Raw genomic sequence first — 22223 nt, 5'->3', positions numbered from 1 at the left:
TAGTATTGTCAGTGATCTAAGGCGTAGTGAACTGACACCTTGGATAATAGAGTGTTTAAACTCCAATGTTGAATCTCTCACACCTCTAGTGATGGATTTCAAATCTGGTACAATTCCTACATGAATATACCATTCCTTTTTATTATATCTTTATAAAGGAAGAACAGTATATACCTCTTTCACATATTGGATATAAATTATCCCATTACCAGTGTGTGAGATTGAAGTAAGTTATTGTACTAAGCTGGTGATACACGGTGTATACGCACTAAGATACTATTGATAGTGGTATTGACACCGGGTCACTTATATATTTCAGTACAATTTATGAATTTTCCTATTCATCCAAGGAGCATATCTTAAACATACAGTGCCGTGTGGTCACTATAGGCACAACACTTATCCAAGATTTGACCACGCTCTTATCGATAATATTTTAATTTTGCTGTAATAAAAGTTATATTTTACGTATTATTTAGTGGTTCCCTCGGTGATACACTTATTTCCCTCTAGGGAATTCTTTCTGTCTCGGTGACTAATTTTGATTAAGAATGACAGGTTTTCTATCCAATACTATCAATACAGCCTCCTGGCTTATGGAGGCCAAAATGGTGTTCTCAGACAGGGAAATGGATACTTCATTACAAATTACTTCCTTGAATCAGGCCTTTAAAAATATAACAAGAGCGTATAAAGACTTTGTCAAAGTATGGTGGGAGGTGCAGGCTCTCACTAATTACCTGGAGAATAAAATTGTACCCAGAGGCCTCAGAATCCATCTAATGCCCCCTCCTAAATTGAGAACGATGGAATTTATGAGTAAATGGCAGAAAGAGTCCACGGATAGCTCGCTTAGATTGATGAATCTCCTCCTGGAGGAGGAAAAAATTAATCTAGAAAAAGCAGGGAGAACCCTCGAGGAACTAATCAAAGAGGGCAAAAAGTTCTCTACTGAAACAGACTATGAAAAAAGAGAGAATTCTTTAAAATTGACGATCGATAGATACACTAGTTTCCTTAAGGAACATAAACATAGTCAATATCAGAGAGACCTGCGAGACTTTACAGAAAATAGAGCATATGAAGTGAGACCACCCACTGAAAGTGAACTTAGTTCATCAGAAAGTGAACACTCCACTAACGATTACTCCAAGAGGGGTGGCTATAGTGATAGAAGAAGAGGGAGAGGAGGTCAGAGGATGAGAACTAGAGGAAGAGGTAGAGGTAATAATAATGATGGTCATTTTTTAGGGCAACCCATTACCCATTACATGACACGGAATCGGGGCCTGGTAGAAACGTCAACCTATCATCAGACATAGTGTCAACATCAACAACCATCAACAATACCGAGAATGACGCTTTGGGAATCACTAATGAGAATGAGTTACAAGTCATAAATTTGTCATCCCGAAATTTAACGAAACTAGAAGAATCTGTGATTAAGAAAGGTTTGTCGTTCATCCCCACTAACAAATTTTGCCTGTTCGAATGGACTAAAGATATTGCGCTATTTTTAAGAAAATTGCGCTGGAAAAAACACTTTGCCATTCGTGACAGAAAAAAGTGTATAGAGCTAGGTGTAGACCATCAGGACCTAGAAGCCATTTCAGTACTGGAAGCTTTGGAGAAAGAAAATATGAGGGATCCTAGTAAAGGTCCTTTTACAGATCTCAAATTAAAAAATACGAGCTTACCCCCATCTGGGGATTCTCCATACATAGAGATCTTTGAAACCATGGTATTAGAGGATCTCGAGAAGCTGTCCAAAGATAAGAAATTTAAATATCAAAACCTTACTCATGCTGAAAAGATGGCTCTTCAAACACTTGAAAAGGATGAAACGATAATTATTAAGCCCTCCGATAAGGGGGGCAATATAGTATTAATGGATCGTGACGCCTATAGATCAATGTGTCTTCGTATACTATTGGATAAATCAAACTATCAGATCCTGAAGGAGGACCCTACTGATACCTTTCTTACTGAACTCAGAAGTATTCTGACAAAAGCTAAAGAGGATGACTTGATTGATGACAAAGAATTTCAATACTTATGCTCCTCGGTGCCTCAAATAGCGACATTTTACGGTTTACCGAAAATTCATAAAGGCCTTGATCCACTGAAAGGCCGACCAATTGTTGCAGGCAATGACAGCCTAACGCAGGGTGTAAGTACATACCTAGACGTTGCATTAAGACCGTTTGTTGAATCACTACCGGCTTATATAAAAGACACTACGGATGTCCTTAAAAAATTGGAGGATATAGTTCTATCACCAAATACGAAACTGGCTAGCCTCGATGTTGAGGCTTTGTACAGTTCGATACCACACAATGGTGGACTTAAAGCCGTAGACTACTATTTGAACCAGAGGGGCACACATCTTAAAGAACATAATAAGTTTCTTATGACCCTGCTGTCCTTTGTCCTCACAAAAAACTACTTCCTGTTTGAGGGGAGGTACTTCCACCAGCTCAGGGGCACGGCTATGGGGAGCCCATGTGCCCCCAGCTATGCCAACCTGTACCTGGGCTGGTGGGAGGAGACCACCGTGTTTAGTGAGGACAATGAGACCTGGACACCATTCATTGATCTTTGGGTCCGCTTTATTGATGATGTGCTTATCCTCTGGACAGGTGAAATTGATGACTTTCAAAGATTTGTGAGTCACCTGAACAACAACGATCTGGGACTGTACTTCACGGCCGAAATTGATTCCCATCAGATCACTTTTTTGGATCTCGCCATAATAAAGTTACCAAACGGATCATTGCAAACATCGATATTTCGCAAATCGACAGCGACCAACACTCTTTTGCACTGGGAAAGTCATCACCCCATCTCCCTTAAGTGTGGCATACCTAAGGGACAGCTAATTCGGACACGGCGAAATTGTTCGTCTGATAATGACTTCCTCACCAAATCCCAGGAGATGAGCCACAGATTCACTAATCGAGGCTATCCTGTGGAGGTAGTGGAAAAGGCCAGTATATATGCCAAGAGTGTTAAAAGGGAAGACTGTTTGAAACCAAGAAAGAGAAATGACAGTGATGCCAAGATCCGTATTATTGGTACTTATGACGATCAATCCATTGAAGTTAGACAGATTTTGAATAGATACTGGCATATTTTGTGTAAAGACTCGGACCTAGTGGAACATCTTCCAAATAAACCCCTTATCACATATAAACGGGGACGTAATCTCAAGGACCGGCTTGTCCATAGCCATTTTTCAGCACAGTCCTCTACCATAACATGGCTTGGTTCCAATCCACCTAAGGGAACATTCAGATGTACAGGATGCAAGGCTTGTAAATACATAAACCGCGGTGGCAATTTTACCAGCTCTACTACTGGCACGGTGTACCAAATAAAAGACTTCATTAATTGTAGATCCAGTGGCGTAGTATACAAAGCCACTTGCCCCTGCCCACTTGACTACGTAGGCAAAACCATCCGCCAATTACGTAGACGTATTTTGGAACACATAGGTAATGTCAATCGTGGTGATAAAACAAGCCTTGCATTACATGTACGGGATATGCATAATAATGATCCAGACTGTATCCGGTTCCAAGGAATTGAAATCATCAGACCTAATGGAAGAAGGGGCAATATAGATAAAATGTTGCTTCAAAAGGAGACACGGTGGATTCACCGGTTGGACTGTTGCACCCCGAAGGGCCTAAATGATCAATTATCATTCGCTGCCTTTATCTAACTGGACTATTGCAATGATATAATATCATTTATTGAGCCTTTATATCTCTATATCCTCCTTTCAATATTGTGGCTGCAGCCTGAAGGACCAATATGATCAATTGTCATTCATTGCCCGTATTTGATTGGACTATTGCAATGTGTAATACTGTTCATTGGGCCATTAGATCTTTAAATCCTCCTCCTATTGTATTAACTAACCAGAGTCTCCTATAGTGTGATTAGCTATGATTTATGCATTGAGTGACAGCAGTGTCAGTTCTTCATATGCATCATTGACACTGATGGTGGGTTCATGAGATAAGTGTCATTTTCACACATATATTGTATCTATACGTTGAACTGTATGTTGTTAATGCTGGTTGCATTATAATATTCATATGCACATGATGTCATGTTTTAATATGACCTTAATGGACATTGGAGTGATGGATTCGTGGTATACATATAATACCAAAGTATAGTCCACCTATATGTTGCCAATGACTAGTAATTATGTTGCACTGTAACTAATCCTTGATGATACTTACCTTCTTTACACAAGATATGTCCGGTATACATTCTTTATATATCTTATTCATTTCCCATAAGCTTTATTTATCCAACACCTAAATAGATATTGTCCTGTTCTGGGCTGTTCTATGCCCCGTATTGTCTTGTGCACTACATGCACGGGTCTGGCAGTGCGTCCTGATGCCGCTGCGTCTTCCGGTGGTCTGGTTGGCGTTGGTTGGCAATCACGGACGCCTGGCGGATCTGCGCATGCGCGGGATCTCAACTATCGCGAGATCTCGGTTAAACGGAGCCGGATGATATATTAAGCTGATTGGCTTAGCGGGGACGAGCCCTCCACACAGGAAGGCGTGGTTTGGTCTTTATAAGCCCTGTCAACGGGCTACTGACCATTGCTGCTCATTTGTGTTCAGCCTGACAGGCTGTTCACCTCACTCTGCTACATAGCTTCATAGTGCGGTCTTAGTCATCAATGACTGCACAAATACTTAGCCAAAAATTGTTCTAGTGGTGCAGTCTTATACATCAGGAACTGCACCAACACTTTGCCAAGTGTTTGGGTGATGTGGTCTTAAACATCAATGACTGCATTAATACTCAGCCAAATTTTCCGCATGCAATTCACTTAGTGATTGCTGTGTTTAATACCATCCTGATGATACAGCTTAATTACATGAGCTGTTGAAACGCGTTGATGGTGACTTATGTGATTTGATGGTGACTTTTGTGATCTAGCACTGAATAAAGCGACCTCTAATAGGCAGAAAGCCGAGGTCTATACACTATAGTGCATTGTTATGGGCTAAAACTATCTATGATGCAATTAAGTATCAGGCATAGTTGTGAGGAGACTGGTCATTAAGGCATATTAGGACTACAAACTAGTCCTGCCTTATATATGACACTCCTTCTAAAGTGATTGTCAAACAGCAAGATTGACCCAGTCTGTCCGTACACATTATAGGGGCATGACTCTAGGGCATCACTGTTGTAACTATATAGTGCTTTACTGATGTTAATAGAATAATAAAAATAAGTATAAGCACTCATAAGCAGCATGATGCATTAGTATTGTCAGTGATCTAAGGCGTAGTGAACTGACACCTTGGATAATAGAGTGTTTAAACTCCAATGTTGAATCTCTCACACCTCTAGTGATGGATTTCAAATCTGGTACAATTCCTACATGAATATACCATTCCTTTTTATTATATCTTTATAAAGGAAGAACAGTATATACCTCTTTCACATATTGGATATAAATTATCCCATTACCAGTGTGTGAGATTGAAGTAAGTTATTGTACTAAGCTGGTGATACACGGTGTATACGCACTAAGATACTATTGATAGTGGTATTGACACCGGGTCACTTATATATTTCAGTACAATTTATGAATTTTCCTATTCATCCAAGGAGCATATCTTAAACATACAGTGCCGTGTGGTCACTATAGGCACAACACTTATCCAAGATTTGACCACGCTCTTATCGATAATATTTTAATTTTGCTGTAATAAAAGTTATATTTTACGTATTATTTAGTGGTTCCCTCGGTGATACACTTATTTCACTCTAGGGAATTCTTTCTGTCTCGGTGACTAATTTTGATTAAGAATGACAGGTTTTCTATCCAATACTATCAATACAGCCTCCTGGCTTATGGAGGCCAAAATGGTGTTCTCAGACAGGGAAATGGATACTTCATTACAAATTACTTCCTTGAATCAGGCCTTTAAAAATATAACAAGAGCGTATAAAGACTTTGTCAAAGTATGGTGGGAGGTGCAGGCTCTCACTAATTACCTGGAGAATAAAATTGTACCCAGAGGCCTCAGAATCCATCTAATGCCCCCTCCTAAATTGAGAACGATGGAATTTATGAGTAAATGGCAGAAAGAGTCCACGGATAGCTCGCTTAGATTGATGAATCTCCTCCTGGAGGAGGAAAAAATTAATCTAGAAAAAGCAGGGAGAACCCTCGAGGAACTAATCAAAGAGGGCAAAAAGTTCTCTACTGAAACAGACTATGAAAAAAGAGAGAATTCTTTAAAATTGACGATCGATAGATACACTAGTTTCCTTAAGGAACATAAACATAGTCAATATCAGAGAGACCTGCGAGACTTTACAGAAAATAGAGCATATGAAGTGAGACCACCCACTGAAAGTGAACTTAGTTCATCAGAAAGTGAACACTCCACTAACGATTACTCCAAGAGGGGTGGCTATAGTGATAGAAGAAGAGGGAGAGGAGGTCAGAGGATGAGAACTAGAGGAAGAGGTAGAGGTAATAATAATGATGGTCATTTTTTAGGGCAACCCATTACCCATTACATGACACGGAATCGGGGCCTGGTAGAAACGTCAACCTATCATCAGACATAGTGTCAACATCAACAACCATCAACAATACCGAGAATGGCGCTTTGGGAATCACTAATGAGAATGAGTTACAAGTCATAAATTTGTCATCCCGAAATTTAACGAAACTAGAAGAATCTGTGATTAAGAAAGGTTTGTCGTTCATCCCCACTAACAAATTTTGCCTGTTCGAATGGACTAAAGATATTGCGCTATTTTTAAGAAAATTGCGCTGGAAAAAACACTTTGCCATTCGTGACAGAAAAAAGTGTATAGAGCTAGGTGTAGACCATCAGGACCTAGAAGCCATTTCAGTACTGGAAGCTTTGGAGAAAGAAAATATGAGGGATCCTAGTAAAGGTCCTTTTACAGATCTCAAATTAAAAAATACGAGCTTACCCCCATCTGGGGATTCTCCATACATAGAGATCTTTGAAACCATGGTATTAGAGGATCTCGAGAAGCTGTCCAAAGATAAGAAATTTAAATATCAAAACCTTACTCATGCTGAAAAGATGGCTCTTCAAACACTTGAAAAGGATGAAACGATAATTATTAAGCCCTCCGATAAGGGGGGCAATATAGTATTAATGGATCGTGACGCCTATAGATCAATGTGTCTTCGTATACTATTGGATAAATCAAACTATCAGATCCTGAAGGAGGACCCTACTGATACCTTTCTTACTGAACTCAGAAGTATTCTGACAAAAGCTAAAGAGGATGACTTGATTGATGACAAAGAATTTCAATACTTATGCTCCTCGGTGCCTCAAATAGCGACATTTTACGGTTTACCGAAAATTCATAAAGGCCTTGATCCACTGAAAGGCCGACCAATTGTTGCAGGCAATGACAGCCTAACGCAGGGTGTAAGTACATACCTAGACGTTGCATTAAGACCGTTTGTTGAATCACTACCGGCTTATATAAAAGACACTACGGATGTCCTTAAAAAATTGGAGGATATAGTTCTATCACCAAATACGAAACTGGCTAGCCTCGATGTTGAGGCTTTGTACAGTTCGATACCACACAATGGTGGACTTAAAGCCGTAGACTACTATTTGAACCAGAGGGGCACACATCTTAAAGAACATAATAAGTTTCTTATGACCCTGCTGTCCTTTGTCCTCACAAAAAACTACTTCCTGTTTGAGGGGAGGTACTTCCACCGGCTCAGGGGCACGGCTATGGGGAGCCCATGTGCCCCCAGCTATGCCAACCTGTACCTGGGCTGGTGGGAGGAGACCACCGTGTTTAGTGAGGACAATGAGACCTGGACACCATTCATTGATCTTTGGGTCCGCTTTATTGATGATGTGCTTATCCTCTGGACAGGTGAAATTGATGACTTTCAAAGATTTGTGAGTCACCTGAACAACAACGATCTGGGACTGTACTTCACGGCCGAAATTGATTCCCATCAGATCACTTTTTTGGATCTCGCCATAATAAAGTTACCAAACGGATCATTGCAAACATCGATATTTCGCAAATCGACAGCGACCAACACTCTTTTGCACTGGGAAAGTCATCACCCCATCTCCCTTAAGTGTGGCATACCTAAGGGACAGCTAATTCGGACACGGCGAAATTGTTCGTCTGATAATGACTTCCTCACCAAATCCCAGGAGATGAGCCACAGATTCACTAATCGAGGCTATCCTGTGGAGGTAGTGGAAAAGGCCAGTATATATGCCAAGAGTGTTAAAAGGGAAGACTGTTTGAAACCAAGAAAGAGAAATGACAGTGATGCCAAGATCCGTATTATTGGTACTTATGACGATCAATCCATTGAAGTTAGACAGATTTTGAATAGATACTGGCATATTTTGTGTAAAGACTCGGACCTAGTGGAACATCTTCCAAATAAACCCCTTATCACATATAAACGGGGACGTAATCTCAAGGACCGGCTTGTCCATAGCCATTTTTCAGCACAGTCCTCTACCATAACATGGCTTGGTTCCAATCCACCTAAGGGAACATTCAGATGTACAGGATGCAAGGCTTGTAAATACATAAACCGCGGTGGCAATTTTACCAGCTCTACTACTGGCACGGTGTACCAAATAAAAGACTTCATTAATTGTAGATCCAGTGGCGTAGTATACAAAGCCACTTGCCCCTGCCCACTTGACTACGTAGGCAAAACCATCCGCCAATTACGTAGACGTATTTTGGAACACATAGGTAATGTCAATCGTGGTGATAAAACAAGCCTTGCATTACATGTACGGGATATGCATAATAATGATCCAGACTGTATCCGGTTCCAAGGAATTGAAATCATCAGACCTAATGGAAGAAGGGGCAATATAGATAAAATGTTGCTTCAAAAGGAGACACGGTGGATTCACCGGTTGGACTGTTGCACCCCGAAGGGCCTAAATGATCAATTATCATTCGCTGCCTTTATCTAACTGGACTATTGCAATGATATAATATCATTTATTGAGCCTTTATATCTCTATATCCTCCTTTCAATATTGTGGCTGCAGCCTGAAGGACCAATATGATCAATTGTCATTCATTGCCCGTATTTGATTGGACTATTGCAATGTGTAATACTGTTCATTGGGCCATTAGATCTTTAAATCCTCCTCCTATTGTATTAACTAACCAGAGTCTCCTATAGTGTGATTAGCTATGATTTATGCATTGAGTGACAGCAGTGTCAGTTCTTCATATGCATCATTGACACTGATGGTGGGTTCATGAGATAAGTGTCATTTTCACACATATATTGTATCTATACGTTGAACTGTATGTTGTTAATGCTGGTTGCATTATAATATTCATATGCACATGATGTCATGTTTTAATATGACCTTAATGGACATTGGAGTGATGGATTCGTGGTATACATATAATACCAAAGTATAGTCCACCTATATGTTGCCAATGACTAGTAATTATGTTGCACTGTAACTAATCCTTGATGATACTTACCTTCTTTACACAAGATATGTCCGGTATACATTCTTTATATATCTTATTCATTTCCCATAAGCTTTATTTATCCAACACCTAAATAGATATTGTCCTGTTCTGGGCTGTTCTATGCCCCGTATTGTCTTGTGCACTACATGCACGGGTCTGGCAGTGCGTCCTGATGCCGCTGCGTCTTCCGGTGGTCTGGTTGGCGTTGGTTGGCAATCACGGACGCCTGGCGGATCTGCGCATGCGCGGGATCTCAACTATCGCGAGATCTCGGTTAAACGGAGCCGGATGATATATTAAGCTGATTGGCTTAGCGGGGACGAGCCCTCCACACAGGAAGGCGTGGTTTGGTCTTTATAAGCCCTGTCAACGGGCTACTGACCATTGCTGCTCATTTGTGTTCAGCCTGACAGGCTGTTCACCTCACTCTGCTACATAGCTTCATAGTGCGGTCTTAGTCATCAATGACTGCACAAATACTTAGCCAAAAATTGTTCTAGTGGTGCAGTCTTATACATCAGGAACTGCACCAACACTTTGCCAAGTGTTTGGGTGATGTGGTCTTAAACATCAATGACTGCATTAATACTCAGCCAAATTTTCCGCATGCAATTCACTTAGTGATTGCTGTGTTTAATACCATCCTGATGATACAGCTTAATTACATGAGCTGTTGAAACGCGTTGATGGTGACTTATGTGATTTGATGGTGACTTTTGTGATCTAGCACTGAATAAAGCGACCTCTAATAGGCAGAAAGCCGAGGTCTATACACTATAGTGCATTGTTATGGGCTAAAACTATCTATGATGCAATTAAGTATCAGGCATAGTTGTGAGGAGACTGGTCATTAAGGCATATTAGGACTACAAACTAGTCCTGCCTTATATATGACACTCCTTCTAAAGTGATTGTCAAACAGCAAGATTGACCCAGTCTGTCCGTACACATTATAGGGGCATGACTCTAGGGCATCACTGTTGTAACTATATAGTGCTTTACTGATGTTAATAGAATAATAAAAATAAGTATAGGCACTCATAAGCAGCATGATGCATTAGTATTGTCAGTGATCTAAGGCGTAGTGAACTGACACCTTGGATAATAGAGTGTTTAAACTCCAATGTTGAATCTCTCACACCTCTAGTGATGGATTTCAAATCTGGTACAATTCCTACATGAATATACCATTCCTTTTTATTATATCTTTATAAAGGAAGAACAGTATATACCTCTTTCACATATTGGATATAAATTATCCCATTACCAGTGTGTGAGATTGAAGTAAGTTATTGTACTAAGCTGGTGATACACGGTGTATACGCACTAAGATACTATTGATAGTGGTATTGACACCGGGTCACTTATATATTTCAGTACAATTTATGAATTTTCCTATTCATCCAAGGAGCATATCTTAAACATACAGTGCCGTGTGGTCACTATAGGCACAACACTTATCCAAGATTTGACCACGCTCTTATCGATAATATTTTAATTTTGCTGTAATAAAAGTTATATTTTACGTATTATTTAGTGGTTCCCTCGGTGATACACTTATTTCCCTCTAGGGAATTCTTTCTGTCTCGGTGACGGGTTTTCTATAGACCATTAAATATAACAGAAGCTACAGAAAATGTATTACTGACATTAATAGATGAAGTAGCAAAGCACAATGAGGTAATTATTATGGGGGGACTTTAGCTATCTGGATATAAGCTGGGAAGCCAATACCTGTGGATGTCATAAATGTAACAAGTTTCTGTCGATTACTAAAGATAATTACCTTATCCAACTTGTACAGGACCCAACTAGAGGGATGGCCATTTTGGACTTAATATTAACCAAAAGATCTGACAGAATAATAGGGGTGCAGGTTAGGGAGCCCCCAGGAAATAGTGACCATAATATAATATATACCCCAGGGTTTTAGGGAATTGAGTAATGTGATAGGCAGACCCATGTTTCATTGGATTGACACATAGCCAATGTGGTGCTGATATTTAAAAAGGGGTCATAACGTGAATCTGGAAACTACAGGCCGATTAGTCTTACTTTCATTGTGGGTAAAATGTTTGAAGGGTTTCTAAGAGATTCTATCCTGGAGTACCGCAAGGAAATAGCTGTATAGCTTCGTATCAACATGGGTTTGTGAGAGATCGCTCGTATCCAACCAACCTGATCAGCTTATACAAGGAGGTAAGTTCTATAGTGGATCGGGGAGAGTCATTGGATTTTATGTATCTGGACTTTTTCAAAGAGTTTGATACTATGCCGCATAAAAGGTTTGTATGTAAAATGAGAATACTTGGTCTGGGTGAGAATATGTGTAAGTAACTGGCTTAGTGATAGAAACCAGAGGGTAGTTATTAAAGATACATACCCTGATTGGATCACCATTACTAGTGGGGTACCACAGGGGGCAGTGTGGGCTCTATTCTGTTTAATCTATTTATTAATGACCTGGTAGATGGATTGTGCAGTAAAATATCAATATTTGCAGATAACACAAAACTATGTAAAGAAATTAACACTAGAGAAGATGCAAAGCGGTTACAGTAGCATCTGGATACATTGGGGGTTTGGGCAAAAAAAGTGACAAATGAGGATTAACACTGATAAATGTAAGGTCATGCACATGGGCAAGAAAAACTATTTCGCCATTACTCACTAAATGGGAAAACACTAAGCCAAACTAACATGGAAAAGGACTTGGTGATTTTAGTTATATGTAAGCTTAAGTGGAGTAAACCGTGTCAGGCAGTTGCTGGCAAGGCAAAAAAGATCATGGGGTGAATCAAGAGAGGTCTAGCGGCACATGTGGAGAACATTGTTCTTCCTCTCTACAAATCACTGGTCAGACCACACATGGTATATTGTATACAGTTTTGGGCGCTGGTACTCAAGAAGGACACATCAGAGCTTGAGCAGGTACAAAGGCTGCAACTATATTAATAAATGGAATGGGTGGACTACAATAACCAAAGACGTTAGACAAAATTGGGATTATTAAGTTTAGAAAAAATAAGGCTGAGGGGCGAACTATGTATAAATATATCAGGGGTTAATAGAGAGATCTATCCCATGATCTGTTTATATCAAGGACTGTGACTGTAACAAGTGGGTGCCCTCTACATATAGAAGAAAGAAGGCTTATATACAACATAGAAGGAGGTTCTTTACTGTAAGAGCAGTGAGACTATGGAACTCTCTGCCTGAGAACGTGGTAATGGAAAATTCGATAAAAGAGTTCAAGAGGGGCCTGGACGCCTTTCTTGAGCAATACAATATAATCACTAATAACTTATAATTAGAGATGAGCGAACGTGTTCGTCCGAACTTGATATCCGTGCGGATATTAGGGTGTTCGGGATGTTCGTTATTCGTAACGAACACCATGCGGTGTTCGGGTTACTTTCACTTCCTTCCCTGAGACGTTAGCGCGCTTTTCTGGCCAATTGAAAGACAGGGAAGGCATTACAACTTCCCCCTGCGTCGTTCAAGCCCTATACCACCCCCCTGCAGTGAGTGGCTGGGGAGATCAGGTGTCCGCCTAATATAAAAGTCGGCCCCTCCCGCGGCTCGCCTCAGATGCCTGGTGAGTTAGATGAGGGACAGTGCTGTTTGTACCGGAGCTGCTGTAGGGAAAGAATTGGTAGTTAGTGTAGGCTTCAAGACCCCCAAAGGTCCTTATTAGGGCCACTGATAGCTGTGTGTTGGCTGCTGTTAGCAGTGGCAATTTTTTTTTTCTCAAAATCGGCTCTGCAGAGCGTTGCACCCGGCATTAGGGACAGAAGTGTTGCATAGGCAGGGAGAGTGTTAGGAGTGAGTGTAGCCTTCAAGAACCTCAACGGTCCTTTCTAGGGCCATATTTAACCGTGTGCAGTACTGTGCTGGCTGCTGTTAGCTGTGCTGCATATTTTTTTTCTTCTCAAAATCGCCTCTGCAGAGCATTGCACCCTCCATTGATACTGCAGGGAAAGAATTGTGTAGGCAGGGCCACAACACAGTTATTATTCATTGAATATACGCAGTGCGGCCTTTTGCTTGTAAAACAAGTGAAAAAAATTCTATTTGTCCTGCCTCTGTCCGTCCTAAGGGCGGTGGACACGTGTCGGCTGCGTGTGCAACGTTTAAAAATCAGACGCACCCAGCTACGTTTTACTGCTGGCTTCGCCATTTGCTTTCCTTAATTGGGAAAAAAATACCTGCTCTGCCAGAGTTATAATAACTCTGCTACCCTCAAGTTCTGTGCCACATTAGCAGGGCCACAGCACAGTTATTAAACTTCTCATGTTCATTGAATATACGCAATGCTGCCTTTTGGTGGAAAAAAACTGAAAAAAAATCTATTTGTCCTGCCTCTGTCCGTCCTAAGGGCTGTGTGTACGTGTCGGCTGCGTGTGCAACGTTTAAAAATCAGACGCACCCAGCTACGTTTTACTGCTGGCTTCGCCATTTGCTTTCCTTAATTGGGAAAAAAATACCTGCTCTGCCAGAGTTATAATAACTCTGCTACCCTCAAGTTCTGTGCCACATAAGCAGGGCCACAGCACAGTTATTAAACTTCTCATGTTCATTGAATATACGCAGTGCTGCCTTTTGATGGAAAAAAACTGAAAAAAAATCTATTTGTCCTGCCTCTGTCCGTCCTAAGGGCTGTGTGTACGTGTCGGCTGCGTGTGCAACGTTTAAAAATCAGACGCACCCAGCTACGTTTTACTGCTGGCTTCGCCATTTGCTTTCCTTAATTGGGAAAAAAATACCTGCTCTGCCAGAGTTATAATAACTCTGCTACCCTCACGTTCTGTGACACATTAGCAGGGCCACAGCACAGTTATTAAACTTAGATTATTCATTCACTAGAGGCAGTGGGGCCTTTCGTTTTCAAAAAAGGGAAAAAATTATATTTGGCCTGCAGTCTTGCGCCAATTTATTTCCTGCCTGTGAAATCAAATCACTGGTAATACAGCATGCTGAGGGGTAGGGGTAGGCCTAGAGGACGTGGACGCGGCCGAGGACGCGGAGGGCCAAGTCAGGGTGTGGGCACAGGCCGAGCTCCTGATCCAGGTGTGTCGCAGCCGACTGCTGCGCGATTAGGAGAGAGGCACGTTTCTGGCGTCCCCACATTCATCGCCCAATTAATGGGTCCACGCGGGAGACGGTTATTAGAAAATGAGCAGTGTGAGCAGGTCCTGTCCTGGATGGCAGAAAGTGCTTCGAGCAACCTATCGTCAACCCGCAGTTCTGCGCCGTCCACTGCTGCAAATCCGAATCCTCTGTCTGCTGCTCCTCCTTCCTCCCAGCCTCCTCACTCCACTACAATGACACCTGCTCAGGAGCGGGAACACTCCCAGGAACTGTTCTCGGGCCCCTGCTTAGATTGGGCAGCAGCGGTTCCTCTCCCACCAGAGGAGTTTATCGTCACTGATGCCCAACCATTCGAAAGTTCCCGGGGTCCAGGGGAAGAGGCTGGGGACTTCCGCCAACTGTCTCAACAACTTTCTGTGGGTGAGGAGGACGATGACGATCAGACACAGTTGTCTTGCAGTGAGGTAGTAGTAAGGGCAGTAAGTCCAAGGGAGCAGCGCACAGAGGATTCGGAGGAAGAGCAGCAGGACGATGAGGTGACTGACCCCACCTGGTGTGCAACGCTTACTCAGGAGGACAGGTCTTCAGAGGGGGAGTCAAGGGCATCAGCAGGGCAGGTTGCAAGAGGCAGTGCGGTGGCCAGGGGTAGAGGCAGGGCCAGACCGAATAATCCACCAAGTGTTTCCCAAAGCGCCCCCTCGCGCCATGCCACCCTGCAGAGGCCGAGGTGCTCTAAGGTCTGGCAGTTTTTCACAGAGACGCCTGACGACCGACGAACAGTGGTGTGCAACCTTTGTTGCGCAAAGCTCAGCCGGGGAGCCAACACCAACAGCCTCACCACCACCACCACCATGCGCAGACATATGATGGCCAAGCACCCCACAAGGTGGGACGAAGGCCGTTCAGCGCCTCCGGTTTGCACCCCTGCCTCTCCCCCTGTGCCCCAACCTGCCACTGAGATGCAACCCCCCTCTCAGGACACAGGCACTACCGCCTCATGGCCTGCACCCACACCCTCATCTCCGCTGTCCTCGGCCCCATCCAGCAGTGTAGTTCAGCGCACCGTCCAGCCGTCGCTTGCGCAACTGTTGGAGCGCAAGCGCAAGTACGCCGCCACGCACCCGCACGCTCAAACGTTAACCGTCCGCATAGCAAAATTCATCAGCCTTGAGATGCTGCCGTATAAGGTTGTGGAAACGGAGTCCTTCAAAAGTATCATGGAGGCGGCGGCCCCGCGCTACTCAGTTCCCAGTCGCCACTACTTTTCCCGATGTGCCGTCCCAGCCCTGCACGACCACGTCTCCCGCAACATTGTACGCGCCCTCACCAACGCGGTTACTGCCACGGTCCACTTAATCCTGGCCGCATTCCGAAAACCAACAAAATACAACCGTGCTACTAGGTCCGCAGTCACCACCACATTACCACCAACGCGGTTACTGTTAAGGTGCATATAACCACGGACACGTGGAGAGGACACGTAGTGCCTCAAAAACATCCCCCTCCTCCTCCAACAGGGAAAACATTCTTGGCAAATGCCTTTGCATTGGTTCGTCTGGTGGCAGTCCAAGAATTTCACCTTTACCGACACAACAAGAGAGCCCCCACACCATCCCCCCGCCACGGCCCACTTAATCCTGGCCGCATTCCGAAAACCAACAAAATACAACCGTGCTACTAGGTCCGCAGTCACCACCACATTCCCACCAACGCGGTTACTGTTAAGGTACATATTACCAGTCTGACTGGGGCATGCAGACACCTTGACAGAATGAATAGTGTGTGGCACATAGGTTCCCCATTGCTATGCCCACGTGTGCAGCTCCTGATGGCGGTGGCACAGGATTATATTTCTCATTGCTTCTGTACAGCATTGTGGGCTATCGCCCCGCCCCTTTTAAAGAGGGTCGCTGCCTAGCCGTGCCAACCCTCTGCAGTGTGTGCCTGCGGTTCCTCCTCATGGCAGACGCACTTCTAAATAGACATGAGGGTGGTGTGGCATGAGGGCAGCTGAAGGCTGCGCAGGGACACTTTGGTGTGCGCTGTGGTGGGGGAGGGGGGGCGGTTGGTCAGCATGTAACCCAGGAGAAGTGGCAGCGGAGTGTCATCCAGGCAGTGATTGTGCTTTGTTGTAGCTAGTGTGGTGCTTAGCAAAGGTATGCCATGCTAATGAGGGCTTTTCAGAAGTAAAAGTTGTTGGGAGGGGGGGGGGCCCACTCTTGCCGGTATTGTGGCTTAATAGTGGGACCTGTGAACTTGAGATGCAGCCCAACATGTAGCCCCTCGCCTGCCCTATCCGTTTCTGTGTCATTCCCATCACTTTCTTGAATTGCCCAGATTTTCACACATGAAAACCTTAGCGAGCATCGGCGAAATACAAAAATGCTCTGGTCGCCCATTGACTTCAATGGGGTTCGTTATTCGAAACGAACCCTCGAACATCGCGGGAAGTTCGTTTCGAATAACGAACACCCGAACATTTTGGTGTTCGCTCATCTCTACTTATAATCATTAATAACTTCAAAAGGTTTGCTGATCCAGGGATTATTCCAGTTGCCAGATTGGAGTCGGGAAGGAATTTTTCTTCCCTTAAATGGGGAAAATTGGCTTCTACCTCATTGTTTTTTTGCTTTCCTCTAGATCAACATTGGGGGGTAATAGGCTGAACTGGAGGGACATAAATCTTTTGTCAGTCTCATATACTGTTATCACAGATAATCGCAAACCCAAGTATATCTTGATTATGTAAAATTGTTTTTATTTCTGCAGCAAGCTTTTTACTTTCAAATCAAAGGGTGTGTCTATCTTCCTGAGCCAATAAACAAGCATGGAAGCTTCTAGAAGTTTCTTCTCAGAAACATGTTTTTTTCAGAACATTTGTTTCTTATTTTTCAACATATGAGTACATGCTATGTCATGCTAATCTCATCAGCTGTGTCTTCTGGCAATGCAATTTTTTTAAAGGAGCCAAAGCAGTTACACCCTTTAGCTAAAAGTTTTACTAATATCTTAATACGTTTTTCATTAAAGCAACACACACAATTTTGGTCACAACCAGTGAAGAAAGATAATGTTATATATGTATATTCTCTAACATTACTATGTTAATATGATGTCACACTTTGCTCGAACGGTCAGTTTAAACACACAGATAATTTTATTTATTTTTTTAATCTAATTTGTGTTTTGCTGTGTATTCAAATGTAAAAAGTTAAAAATAGTGAAGGGAATGCGTATTATTGCAGCCACGCATCCACAGCTGCAAGTACCTTTCCCTGCAGCGGGCCAGGAGGCGGAATCCCCCTCAGTGTAGAAGTGCTGCGCAGCCTTGGGATTAGCGAGGCCAAAGCGAAGGTGATTGGCAGCTGTGAGTGCGCGTAACGGGCACACATGCGGCCGCCGGCACGGAGCTGACAGCCAGTGTCCAAAATGGAGGGCTGAGCCGGTGGCTGGGTGGGATGCATGCCTGAAATGCTGGCATATTACAGCAGTAACATGGCGGCCTTTACAGGTAATAATGTAAGCCTAAGAAGAACAGTAACTGTAAGGCTAACCGTCCACGGCCGCCAGAAATGTATCCACACTGTAGTAAGACTTTCCTGCCTTGCGCCTATCGGGAGCTATGGTGTGACAGGGACCTTCTCCTGTCAAACCCCTAGCTTCTGGTGGCGTCAAGGTACAATAACACCAGAGGAATGTAACTGCAATATGCTGTCAGCACAGTTCTGTACACTACGTTTTGGTTTTGTAAGCTTTTGCTAGAATATAAAGCTCTAGCAGAGCTACACGCTAGATCTGGAAAATGTATCTGCTTTGTCTGGTTTTGTGCATTGTATGTCAAAACCTTTGGTGTGCATGTGAGAGAGAGGAGCTGAGTTGAGGATGGAGATGCAGGAGAGATTGGCTGCTCCTGCCAGTTTCCAGCCATTGCGGAGCCTCCTCTTGTAAGAATCCCACCCCTTCAGAGAATGGAATGTGAGATCTAGAGCAAGCATGGGTGTGGGAGCACAAGAACCGCAGGCCACCCCACGGAGCTGCAACTACCTAACACCAGCCACAAGTGTGAATGTGTTAGAGAAGCCGTGCAGTTAAGTGAGTGACCCAACAAGGAAATCCATCAGATAACTGAGACTGAGGCTATATGTTCCTTGGGAAAATCGGAACTGTATAAGTGTAAAGAACTGAAACAAGAGAATGTATGTATTCTGAAGCACTGAATGCCGTAATCTGGAACAATTGGTACTGTGTTATTTTCCATGTTGAATATGAGTAAAGAGAAACTTCGTGCCCCCGGTTTTGAAAAGTCTTCTTGTTTTAGATTACGCTTTATTCTGGGTAGGTGATACGTCACTTATCTCGAGGCACTGGCGTCACAAGTTATTATTATTACCACTGCGAGTAGCCAAGCCAGGCCGCACCAGACCTTCGCAGAGGAGCAGCACAGCCAACTGTGACATAGCCGGCTTATTCCCTGCTGTCTCCCCAGAAATGCCTGTGCTGGGCCAGCATACTTATACTGCTGAGGTAAAATTAAAGCTGCGCTGTGATTGGTTGCTATGGGCAACACAGATTTTCTTTAAAATCTCAATCCATGTTAATGTATCTTTCAGTCAAATTTCAATCCCGCACAACACCAGGTATCCCTGCTAGCTTAATAATCACAAGTGTGCGACAACGAAACCTGCACTCATGTGTCCACCTGTTTGTGTAAGAATAGCTTATGCTAGTTCCCTCAGACTCGCCACACGGCACGGCTCCACCAAATTAATTTTCATGATAAAACATAGCTTTTTTCCTTCCTAAAGATGCAAGCTATCTCCCTGCCAAATTTTATTAGAATCGCTTCAGTGGTTTAGCCACAAACAGACAGAGTTACTGTTGCATTTATAATATTAGTATGGATGTATAGATAATCAACTCATGCATACTAGTAACTGTCTTGCAGGTCATAAAATGCAGAGCAGCTGTTGCTTGGGGCGCAGGTCAGCCACTTACCATTGAAGAAGTGGAGGTACAACCACCAAAACTACATGAAGTTCGGATAAAGGTAGTATGTTTAGTCTTTCCTGCCTTAGGAATTGATGTAATGTAATGATGTATCAGAGCTGTGTTATGGATATGCCACAAATATGAATTTGTCATTTGGCATGATGCAACATGATATCGCATAGTGTTATACCGTATGTAGCATTCAACACAATGTAGATAATCCTAGTGCCCTTAAGCATTTAAGATATAGTCAGATATAGGTGAAGAAACTTCAGGATCAGTGAAATCTTCAAACTTGATTTATACTATTAATGAGCAATTGGTGGAATAATCAGTTTGTGTTAGTATTGACCCAATTTAATGGAAATCATCCTGAATCGGGATGGTCGATTACAACTCCCATTAAGGCCAATGGGAGTAAAAATCGCATTCATTAATTTGCCCTCCAGAAGGTCCTCAGTGTGGCCAAACCCCCCCCCCCTCCCTCCCCGATTGCATTGGAATATAGCTACACATCTGGGGAACACTGTCCTCCTCCTAAAGAATGGTCAAAATATTGTACCGTGGTGTAGGGGTCAATCGTAGTACAGAAAAACAAAGGAAGGCCCACATAGGGTCTCCTAGATCAAAAATTGTGCCAAGTAAGACTGCAAGTGGGCTACTTGTTTTAAAAGCAAAGTCATAGAGTTTGCAAGGGACAAACTCTACCAGATGAACAGAGCAGCCAAGCACGGACCTCCTCCAAAGAAAAGCTGTAAAGCTACAGCTATTTGTTGTGCTTTAGAAAATTTTGATATGGGAGAAGGAGAGCAACAGAAACACCACTACCACCACAAGCAAGAGCACCTTAAAGCGGAAACATTAGAGCTGTAGCATTGTATTTCCATATTGATATATTTTGCATTCAGGTGGAAGTAGGAGGAGGAAACATGGTGGAAGCAGGAGAAGGAGAGCAGCACCACCACTAGTATTAGCACCTTGAGGGCATAATGTGGTCTTTGATAGAAATCTTTGCTTAGTCATATGTGAGTAAAAATTGTCAGCATGCTAACTAATCAGTGGAATCAGCCATGCGGATGCAGAAGTCAGTTGATATCCATGCCTGGTTCACTTTTATTAACGTCAGGCAATCCACATTCTCTGTCAACTATCACACCCCTCCAGCTGTGCTGAACACACTTTCTGATAGCATACTGGCAGCAGGGCAGGGAAGCACTTCTAAAGCATGTTCAGCCAGCTCTGGCTAATCGTCCAGCTTAGACACCCATAAGTCAAAGGGGCCAATGCTACGTCTGAGTACATCCACGTGGGAGCTGACATACTCTTGGACCGTCATGGATAACTGCTGCCCATGACTATCAGTCATACTGTCATACTTCTGTTAGACTTCCCCTGTCACCGGTGATGGTGCTGCAGTGGCAGATGCAACCCAGTGACGATGGAGAAATCCTGTGCTCAAGCTACTTAATAGTCTGTCCTGATAGTGCTGCATTTTATGGTCCCTCTCCATTGCTGCAATGAGATTTGTCATTTGTTATTTTGGCCTTGTAGCGGGACTCAAAGAGGATGGCCCCCCAGTAATGATCTGATGTTTTGATGTGGGCTATGTGATGGTCCTTCTGCAAGCACTGTAGCATAAAAACACTCATATGCCTCAAAGTGACTAAGGGTGATGGACTATCTTCCTCTGTGTCAGGCCTAAGGCGGTCCTCCATCCACATAAAAAAGCTGGGATTAGTGATTGATAAAATGAACCTTGTGTAGCCCCCTCCCCTACCTTTGGTCCTATATTGATATATAGGTCCAGCGGTATATTGGTATCCCAGCAGGTTTTCCCCATTATCACACATGACCTTGCCTGGTTTCAGATTGTGAGGGGTCAGTCACATGTCAGTCTGGGCCTGCAGAGCTATCAATAGTTTTTCGGCCGTCTAGTTATGCTGCCCTAGACATATGAGGTTTAGGACAGTATTTTGGTGTTTACCATGTACACCGCTGGAATGGAGCTCGGATTTTGTGATATATGGATATCTGCGCTGATGTGGAGGGTGTTTGAAAGGTGATATGCAGAGGTGGAGGAAGAGGAGGAGCAGTAGGGAGAGGGGCTGACAGATAAGGGTGAATGTCCCAAAACTCTTGGTGGTACCATGAAAAATGGACCACCACTTTTGGCTTCATGTCCCACCCACAGAATATTGACCCAGTGTGCTGTTAAGGATATGTAATGTCCCTGGCCATTTTGCTTGACCACGTGTCTATGGTCAGGTTCACACTGCTACTGACAGCCTTTTTCAATGCCAGGGAAACATTATCACTCACATGGCGGTGCAGAGCAGGGATAGCTTTTTGCGGAAAGAATTCGAGGCTGGGCATCTGGTACCATGGGTTAGCATGGAGCATCCCGTTGTGGAAGGAATCTGTGTCCACTAAACTAAAGGGCAGCATTTCCGTTGCAAACAGATGTGCAATGCTCGCATTCAGGCTCTGTGCTTGTGGATGGTTGGGGTGTTTTTTTTTTAACATTCCTATAGCTGGGGATTGGTGGTCTGGTTGATGAACTGGGACACAATGGAATATAGGGTATAAGTCAATGTAAT

General features: G+C 43.3%; 1 protein-coding gene across 1 annotated transcript in view; it reads left to right on the top strand.

Annotated features, from left to right (window-relative positions):
* Positions 1-22223, top strand: part of LOC136572955 (alcohol dehydrogenase 1-like) — a 135162-nt gene that overhangs the window by 37695 nt on the left and 75244 nt on the right. The window contains exon 2 of the mRNA XM_066574003.1: positions 19583-19684. Within this exon, the coding sequence (XP_066430100.1) occupies positions 19583-19684 (102 nt within the window). The remainder of the gene's footprint in view (positions 1-19582; positions 19685-22223) is intronic.

Source organism: Eleutherodactylus coqui, chromosome 7 (assembly GCF_035609145.1).
Source record: "Eleutherodactylus coqui strain aEleCoq1 chromosome 7, aEleCoq1.hap1, whole genome shotgun sequence".
Classification (NCBI taxonomy): domain Eukaryota; kingdom Metazoa; phylum Chordata; class Amphibia; order Anura; family Eleutherodactylidae; genus Eleutherodactylus; species Eleutherodactylus coqui.
The sequence above is the reverse complement of the archived record's forward strand: the minus strand, read 5'-3'. Positions and strand labels throughout refer to the sequence as shown.